The sequence below is a fragment of the Crocuta crocuta genome, unplaced genomic scaffold (genome assembly GCF_008692635.1).
Source record: "Crocuta crocuta isolate KB4526 unplaced genomic scaffold, BGI_CrCroc_1.0 scaffold8, whole genome shotgun sequence".
In the NCBI taxonomy this organism is placed as follows: Eukaryota; Metazoa; Chordata; class Mammalia; order Carnivora; family Hyaenidae; genus Crocuta; species Crocuta crocuta.
The window spans coordinates 1394274-1403757 of NW_027532162.1; the positions used below are offsets into that span (position 1 = coordinate 1394274).

A 9484-nucleotide genomic window follows, 5' to 3' on the forward strand; every position below is an offset into this window, starting at 1 on the left:
GCAGTCGCCGCTCCGTGATGAGATCCGCCACAGATTTGCCTTGTGCAAGGGCAGGCAGGGAGAGGGGCGGTGGGGGGGCTTCGTCGGACCCTTGGCCCCAAACTAAGACCCGGGGGGCCCTGTTCTCGCCCATCGGAGCCGGGCCGCCCGGCCACAGAGCTCCACTGAAGTCTGCTCCCGGAGCAACGGCCCCCACCTGCCGGGATCGTCCTCGGAATCACTCGTGGAGAGGGGTATCCCCAAGCCCCCCGAAACCTGGCTGAAAACAGCAGGTGGGATCAGGCCCTGCCTTCCCGGCTTTCAGCCCCTACCTTCTCCCAGGCTCCCACCTCCACCCCCGGCTCTGCTGAGCTGGGCCTGGTGGCCTCAGTCGCAACCTTGACTGCAGGGCTGTTGGGGTCGGAGCTCCGGCTGTGCGCGCCCGGTCCCTGCGCTTCTTGCTGCCCCCGCTCTGGGCCCACCCCCAGCAGCCCTCCCCCAACACCTGCAGCCGCCCCTTCGGGGCCCGGGGCCAATGTGTCCTGGGCCCGCAGCCCCCCTGACCTCCCCTCCAGGCACGCGGCTGCCACACACCCTCCGAGACCCTGTGCTCTGAGAGGGCCCCGCCTTGTCCATCACTGTAGTCTGGCCAGGGGCCTGCCTGTGGAAGGCTGTGGGGAGGTGAGGGTTCTGGGGTCCTACAAATGTGGGTTCAACTCCCATTTCTCCGCTTCCTGGCTGTGGGATGTGAGGCAGACCACTTAACCTCTCTGAGCCTCACTTTGCTCACTCTGGCCTTTCTGAGCTGCCCAGGGGATGCTCCCCTGCTTGAAAGGCTGGGAGAATGTAAAATGCAATTCTGCGCAGGGGTGTTTGGGGGAACTGCCGGGAAGCCTGGGCTCTGCGGCCCCCTCTCTGCCCTGTTTCCTCCCATGCTCAGTATTCTTTGTGAAGCTCTCACCTTCCTCTTGTTCTGGTTCCTCAGGCCCCACCCTGGTGGTTGACAGCCCACTGCCACCGTCCGTGATGTCTGAGGGCCCCTCTGGGCTGTGGCCCCCCCGTGGCGCAGCAGCGGGACCGCCATCCAGGGAGCGCCGGAAAGGCCGCAGCAGGAACCGGGAGCTGCGTTGCAGCAGGCTCGGGTCCTCCCCGGGGGCCTGGCCCAACGCCCGCCAGCTTGCCCGGGAGAAGGCCCGCCGAAGGGTGCCCAGGCCGGGCCGAGTGTCCTCGTGGTGGGTGCTGGGCGCGTCCCCCTTGCTTGCCCGCTGAGCACCCCGCACTAGGGTCTGCGCCTTCTCCGACTCCTCCGGGCTGTGCAGTTCCGGCCAGGAGGTCACCGTCTCCGGCAACGACATTTTGGCAGCAAGAAGGCTGGGGATGAAAAGGGGTCTCAGGAGGCCGGCGTGGGGGACACGGCCCTGGGGAATGGGCACGGGAACCTCGTGAGGGCCTGGGAGGCCTGGAGGAGCCCAGTGGCTTGGCTGGGTCAGAGAAGCGTCTCCCAGGAGATGACCCCCAGGCTGTCTCATGGCCAGAGCTCCGTTCGTGCCAGACTGCAGCTGGCACTGAGATGTAGGCAGATACTTCCTTCTGGAAAACTCCCTGATACTGCCTTCCAACGGGTATCCCCCCGGTGCCCACCCTCACTGGTCCTGCCAGGCCAGAGCCTCCCACCCTCAGACTTGGAGAGGGGAGTTGAACAGGCAGATTCTGGGGGCACAGCCGAACCCGCAGCCCACAGTCCCCAGGGCTGGGCCCAGCAACCACATCCAGGATTTCCTGGACCTTAGGTCCTGAGACCTAAAATGTCCACTCTCCCCACCCCCTAGCACTCACTCCGCCTTCCCCCAAAGCCCTCAGCTCACCCCCATTCAGCCCATCAGGCCCAGCTGCTTCTGCTCAAAGGGGAGCTCGGAGAACTTCTCCGTGTTTAGACCTGGAGGGAGGCAGGGCCAGGCTTCGGGGTCTCTGGCCACCTCTGGCTGCCCCTGAGGCTGCCCCAACTTATCCGCTTATCCGGGCCTTGCAGCCCTGTGGGCGGACGTGGTGGGAGGGGCCACAGGTCTATATTTAACCAGGGCCTGGGGGTTCCCAGGCTGTTCTGCACTCATTGCATCTCCCCACCACCCATCCTGCTGTGATCCGGCCGCTCCCCTATAAGGGGTGGTGTGGGAGGCCCTAGGCCATGGAGGTGCAAAGCTGGGGCGGCCAGGCCCCACCCGGGGCTCCAGGTCCCACCCGGGCTGCACCCACACTCCTTTCAACACAGCCCAGTGGCGTTTGATTTTCTGGCTTTAGGTTAAGCTGGGGTGGGAGAGAGGAGAAAGATTTCTTAGGCTGCTGGGACCTCCCGCCCACCCCATCAAGAGGGTGTTGTGTTTGGGGATGGGGGCTGTACTAGACCAGCAAGATCTCACTTTAGCCTTGGAGAAAGCAGCCGAAAGGAGGGCTGGACCTACTGAAGTCACCGGCCAACCAGAGGCCAGAACCCCCAGCCCTCTCCAGGCTGCCCCATCCCTGGGACAAAGGTCAGCACCTGACCCTTGGCTGACATTGGGTGGGACACCTCTCCCCAGGCCCCCATTTTGCCTTGGGTGGGATGACATTGGGATAGGCAGAGCCCAGACCCTCATCCACCCCCCTACGCCCTCCAGTGATGTCTGTCCAGGGGTCAGACATGGAAGGGGGCAGCCGAGGCCCACTTTCCTCTTCCCAGATGCCATCTGACAGCTGGACGGGCCTCACAGAGAGGGGCAGGCCTAGGTGACTGATGAGGCCTTATCTGCCCCTCCCAGGCCACAGGGCTTTGTCCTCTCCTGGCACCAGGACTCAGGGACACTGCCCTGACTCAGACTAACCCACACACGCATGGAACATGGTCACAAGAGCTCTTTGCACCCCCCTCCCCCAACTCCCCTCTCCCTGGTGGCCCTCAGCGTCCAGCAGGGTCTGGGTGATGATGAAGAGAATCATCTGGGCCTGTGCTGTGCCCAGATGTGCTTCAAGCTCTATCACCAGGGGACGTGGGGAAAGGACAAGTGGGCCCTGCCTTGGGTGGGTGGAGCTTACACTTAGTAAGCACCTACTGTGTGCCAGGCCCACAGCCTGGAGCACACAGATGCCCGTAATAACAAAGCTGTAAGATGTCATTTCATTTCCTGGAAGCGAAGACAGGCTCAGAAAGGGGCGGGGCCTTGCCTCTAGTCACACAGCTCTGGGCTGGGGAGCCACAGCCAACCCAGGCTTGTGTAGAAAGGGGAGCAGAGGCTGGGCTCCCACATTTCCCAGTGCCGTGAGCCGGGGCTGCTGCCCGAGGACCCATTTCCCCCAGTGGAGGGGCCCGCTGTAGGGACAGATCTCAGATGCCAGGACGGGGGTCTAGAGGCAGATTCTGGGGGAAGGAGAAGCAGCTGGCAGTTGGGTCTTATGTGAGGCACAGAAGCAGATGGGTGCCCCCAGCCTGCTCAGCCACCCGCATCCAGAACTAGTCCCGCCATGAAGGCCCACCGAGGCCTCAGGCCCATCTGGCAGCCACCTCCGGTCCTGCTCCGTTTCCCAAGCCATGGTTGACCTTCCCACAGCACAAGCCAACCAGCTCACTCGCTTGCTTTAAGCCCTTCCGTGGCTCCCCACAGCCCCGCACCGGAAGCCCCCCTATCCCGGACAGAACTTTCTCCAGCCTTGCCTCCCTGACCTGCACCCACCCAGCCTCCTGGGCACCTCTCTGTCCCCCGAATGTCCAGCCGCCCAGCTTCCTCTCAGGCTGCATCTGCTCCCAGCCTCCCCATCTTTGCTCTCCAAGTCTGACCTGGGTTTCAGGGCCCAGGAGCAAGGGTGCCCCCCCCTCCAAGGTGTCCTTGGGCCACGCTACACTTCCTTACTGGCCTGGGGGCCCCGGTCCCCCTGAGCCTCCCCGTCAGCCCAGAGCCAGCCTGAAGGAGGTGTGGCCGTCAGGACCAGGTCCGCCCTCGCCACACCGGTATCTGGCAGACTGGATGCCCTGCTGACTCTACCTTGGCCCGCCCCGTACCTGCCACCCCGTACCCAGCAGGACTCTCTCTGGCTCTTTCTCTCTCTGGCCCTCCGGCCCATTGTCCTGAATGTTCAGAGGCGCTGGCTGCTGGCCTGGGGCTCGGGCCTGGTGTCTGTTGGCCCATTCCATTCCACATTTGCCAGGAAGGATTAGTTAAGCAACAAGGCAAGAGAATAAATGAGGTTTGGATATTGGGAAGGCCGGTAAATCTGTCATTAAATCTGTCGTTATTCGTTATTCGTAGGCGGTAGGCTATCTGCTTACAAGAGCTTTCCTATGTATTAGGAAAAGCCTGTCGGGAAAAAGTGCTAAAAAGGTTCCTCTTAATAGTGACAAAGCAAAGGCCTCCTGAGGTGCCTTCACCCTGAGGAAAAGCACACTCCTCCTCAACTGGGCACTTGAGGCCCTTCCTAACCCACGACCCTCAGCTCCTTCCCCCCTCGCTCACCCACCCTAACCTCCCGCCTCTCTCTCCTCCACACCTTGTACAGGCTGTTCCTTCTGTCAGCAGGGACCTCACCCCCACCTTCTTGAGCCGCCTTCGAGCTTCGATACCAAGCAGCCTCTCCTGACCAGGTCAGCACCTCCTGCTCTGGGCTTGGCCCCAGCCCTGGGTGTAGCTTCTGTCCTGACCGAGGGACAGGTGCATAGTCTGGGGAGTCTGCCCCTTGACCAGGAGCCCGTGGCCAGGGCAGGTACCCAGGGAACACAGGTAAGCAATCTAATGTGAAAGTGTAGCCTGGGGGTGTGCTGCCGCTCTGGGGTGTGTATGGGCTTTGCGTGTCGACCCGAGTGTGTTTCCCAGTCTGCATGCAAGCGCTCTCTCCATTGAGTCCACAGATGTGTGTCTGTGCCCACGAGCATGTCCTGGTGTCCGCATGGGTCTGCGTTCCGCATGGGTGTGCGTGTACACTGCGATTTGCGCTGGCGTCTGGCCTGGGCTCTGAGCTAAGGCTCTTGGCTCAGAAAGCCACAAGCAGGGCCAGAACTCTCAGCACCTTGAATCCCCGCCCACCATCCACAGCACCCCGGTGCCCGCCGACTCCACCTGTACCCAACGTACCTGCTGAGCGAGTGGATGCCAGGCCCCAGGCAGATCAGGGCTGCTGGGGACGCCGGGCCCTCCAAGCTGGGCCTCGGTGGCCTGGCCTCCAGAGCAGCCGGAGCGAAGGACCCGCAGCAGCAGCTGGGACTTCCCAGCCAGGTCGCACCGCCCTGGGCTCNGGGGGAACAGGGGTACATCCAGCCCGAGGCACCAAAGCCCAAAAGCCCAAAAGAACCCCTCCCTCCAGGACAGAGATGCTGGCACCAGGCCCGCGTGCAAGGCTCATCCTGAGAGCCAGGCAGGCAGAAACACGGGCTGGGGGGCGCAGGGAGGGGATGCACAGGGAGAGGATGTCACAGTGACAGCAGTGTCCTGTCACAGTGACGGCAGAGGGAATGTGCTAAGCCACAGCCATTCCTTAAGGCTTCAGGAGCTGGAGTGGATGGGGCTAGAGGAAAGAAGGGTTACACTCAGGTGAGGAGGGATGGTGGGTGTTCTGGTCAGGGGTCGGCAAAGGTGTAGATGGGCCCCGGGCCTGCTGAATGGAGGCCCCAGGGCCTCCTCCTCCACAGTCCATCAGGTTGGAGGCGTCTAGTGGAGAGGGTCACTGAGACTTCCCAGAAGAGGCGGCTACACATCTTCACCGGGGAATACCACTGCTGGCATCCTAGGAAAAACCTTAGGGAAAATCCAGGGAGGACAGATCCCGGCCTGTCCCGGCCGGGCTGGAGCCACCGCGGCCCAAGGCCGAGCAGGGCAGGTGCTCTGGGCAGCATGCTGAGGACGCGGGGACAAGCCTGTGTGCTGTTGGCCGAGCGCCGCCACGACGCGGTGCCGCTGGCTGGGGCTTAAACAACACACATTGACTTTCTCAAGGATCTGGAGGCTGGAAACCGAGACCCAGATGTCAGCAGGGCTGCTTCCTCCGCAGGCCTCCTGGTGTGTCCACAGGGTCTCTCCGGCAGCCTCACACGGCTGTCCCACATGCCGTCCCTCCATGCGCATCCGCGTGTGTCTCCTGTTCTCCTAAGGACACCAGTCATACAGGATTAGGCTTCACACTAATGGCCTCATTTAACGTAACCATCTTTTTAAAAAATTTGTAAATGTTTATTTAATTTTGAGAGAGAGAGAGAGAGCGAGTGCGGGAGGGACAGGGAAAGAGGAGGAGAGAATCCGAAGCAGGCTCCAGGCTCCAAGCTGTCAGCACAGAGACCTACAAGCAGGGCTTGAACCCACAGACCACAAGATCATGGGCTGAGCCAGAGTCAGATGCCTAACTGACTAAGCCACCTAGGCACCCCTCTTTAAAATAGTCTTAAATGTTTATTTATTTTTGAGAGAGACAGAGGCAGAGCATGAGTGGGGGAGGAGGAGGGGCAGACAGAGATGGAGACAGAATCTGAAACAGGCTCCAGGCTCTGAGCTGTCAGTACAGAGTCCAATGTGGGGCTCGAACTCACAAATCACGAGATCATGACCTGAGCCTAAATACAAAGCTTAACTGACTGAGCGTTCCCTTAATCACTCTTTAAAGGCCCTGTCTCCAAATATAGCCACCTTCTGAGGTACTGGGAGTTATGACTTCAACATAAGAATTGTTTGAGGACAAAATCCAGCCCATAACAGATTGGAAGGCACCTGAGAGATGGCAGCACCCCATAGCCCTCTGTAGACAGGCCAAGTTGTACCCAGAGATGCCAGTACCTCCTCCAGAAAGCCCTCTGGCTTACAGCTGAATCATTAGCCCTTTGAGCCCTGGGTGCCCCCTGTGAAGCAGGGTTGGTCATAGGGCCCCAGCTCACACCCAGCTGGCTGGCTGGGCCTTTCCCCCTGGCTCGGGCTGGTCTGCTCTCAGGCCTCCTGTGCCCTGTGTCTCCGGCAGTCAGAAACTGAGAGATGGGAGGGGCCGGCACGATTCAGGGGACAGAGGGGACACCCCAAGGTGACTTCCCGGGGCCCTTCAGTGGGAGTCCTGGAGCCTCTGTGGAGTAAATATTCTCCACCTCATTGCATGGGAACAAGGCTCAGAGAGGCACAGGACCCTGCTCAGGGCTGCACAGCTAGCGGGACGGGGGTTAGGGTGTAGCCGAGGTTTCTGCCTCTGAGGACTGGGTCTTTCCTTAGGGCCAGGCCCTGGAGGACAGACACGGGGGCTCCTCTGTCTGATCTTCTTGGTCTCCAGTTCACAGGGCATGTCAGGCTCCTGGGGCCTCCAATTATGGGTCACTTCCTTTCAAGAGTGAGGTCCCTGAAAAGCTGGCAGGGGCCAGACCTCTCCCCAGCTCCCAGCTCCGCCCCCTCTAGTCTGTGTCCACTTTTCAGCAGGAGATTGTGATGTTTCTTTTATCCCATGTCCACGTTGTATCCCCCCAACTTTCTCAGTAAAATCCCTTTGGAAAAGTCCCAGCCTTCTCAGGGGCCCTGGACAGAGGGCTGGTCAGGCTGGGGTCAGCAAAAGGCAGAGCAGAGGGGGCAGCTGGGAAGGGAAGGCACAGCTGGGGATCCCACTTAGAGTACAAGTTCAGCTCCCCCACGTGGGGCTGCACGTAGGAAAGGCACCTCTGACTCTGAGCCTCAGTTTACTCCTCCATAAAATGGAGGTGGTGTTGGCATCAAATGGGTCTGTTTCTGCAGAGGACTTGGCTCTCAGGTCGGGAAGGGCAGGGAGAAAGAAGGACTCTCATCGCCAGAGGCTTGCCTGTCCTAGGGGTTCCGGGAACGCCAGGCTGTCACAGCGCGAATGGAGAAGCCAGAGGGGGTGAACTTCACCCACACCACTGCCGGCTGGGCCAAGGCCCAGATCAATGGGAGAGCGGGAAGCCTGGGCTCCACCCGCTGCCCCTCACCGGCTTTGGGCCTGGGCAGGGGACAGGGCGAATATTGCAAAGTTTAGGTGGCCCATCTCCGAAGGGCACTAGGCAGTGACCCCAACCCATGGCAGAGGGAGCCGCAGGATGATTCCCAAAGCCCTTTCCCCAAGTCAGTCGTTCACCCGTGAGTGCCGGCGGGCGGGGCCCCGGCGGGCGGGGCTCCACTTCTGGCCCCGCCCCCTGCTGTTGCTGGCGACAAGAGCTCTTGGGAGAGCAGGCTGGGGGCCGACATCAGGGGACTGTGTCCTGTAGGGTGGGGGCGCGCGCTCCGTGGGGCGAGCAGATACTCCCCCAGCTCACTGGGCACGATGGGGTCCCGGGACCTCCATTTATGGGTCACCTACACTCAAGACCTGCCCTGTTAGCTGGTGGCCTCCAGGTGGCATTCGGGCCTGGGTCTCAGGTGGACCCGGATCCTGTCCCAGCTCAGCTGTTTGTCAGCTGTGGGACCTTGGGAGAGTCGTGTTTATTTATTTATTTTTTAAATATTTTTATTTATTTCTAGGAGAGAGAGAGAGAGACAGCGTGAGCAGGGGAGGGTCAGAGAGAGAGAGGGAGTCACAGACTCTGAAACAGGCTCCAGGCTCTGAGCCGGCAGTCAGCACAGAGCCCGACGTGGGGCTCGAACCCACGAACCTCAAGATCATGACCTAAGCGAAAGTCAGACGCTTAACCGACTAAGCCACTCAGGTGCCCCAGGAGAGTCGTGTTTAAATGGGGGTGACGTGGGGCGCCTGGGTGGCTCAGTTGGTTAAGCATCTGACTTTGGCTCAGGTCATGGTCTCACGGTCTGTGGGTTCGGGCCCCGCGTTGGGCTCTGTGCTGGCTCAGAGCCTGGGGCCTGTTTCAGATTCTCTCTCTCTCTCTCAGAAATAAATAAAACATTAAAAAAATAAATAAATAAATGGGGGAGACGCCGTGCCTGGGAAGGGCTAGGATGAAATCTCCTAGACGGCACTGTTGCCCACCCCACATTCTGCACCAGGAACATGGAAATCACCCGTCTGCTCAAGTCCTGGGCCCCATATCACATGTGTCAGCAAGTCCTGGTGGGGCTTCCTGGGAAATGGCTGCCCCTTCCCACCTCCTTGAGGAACCACGAAGCGCTGGAGGAGAACAAGAAGGACGTGAAGGACAGTCCAGCACCTCTCCTAAGCCAGAGACCAGGGGGAACGTGCGGGCATCGGGACTGTGCGCGTGGCCCATGGGGCCACAGGGTTACAATGAAAGCAGGCTGCCAGGCAAACTTCCACACCTCCGTCTCCCACCTGTCCTGCGTGTCGGGGGTGGTTATTTTTAGAAGGAAGGCACGCTGGAGAAGGTGCCTTATTCATCCTTGAGGTTAGCAAGGCCTCCAGAAAGAACAGAGGGGACTGTGTCTCCCTCCTGCCCCTCAAGGCTCACCGGGGTCTTGTCCGACCCTGCCTGGGCCTGCGTACTTGGTTGAGCTAACATTTATCCAGGCCTGCCTCCTGCCAGGCCCCGGGCTTCCTCAGGCCTGGGTCAGGCTAGCCAAGGGCAGGGAACCAGAATGGGGGGGGGGGGGGGGGTACC

At 60.7% G+C, this 9484-nt stretch overlaps 1 protein-coding gene across 1 annotated transcript in view; it reads right to left on the reverse strand.

The window, feature by feature from the left end:
* Nucleotides 1-5161, reverse strand: part of EXOC3L4 (exocyst complex component 3 like 4) — a 12353-nt gene extending 7192 nt beyond the window's left edge. The window contains exons 1-3 of the mRNA XM_077776540.1: nt 5076-5161; nt 941-1350; nt 3-39 (exon numbers count right to left, since the gene is read on the reverse strand). Coding sequence (XP_077632666.1) covers nt 3-39; nt 941-1334 — 431 coding nt within the window. The 5' untranslated portion in view covers nt 1335-1350; nt 5076-5161. The remainder of the gene's footprint in view (nt 1-2; nt 40-940; nt 1351-5075) is intronic.
* Between the last annotated feature and the right edge of the window lie 4323 nt (nt 5162-9484).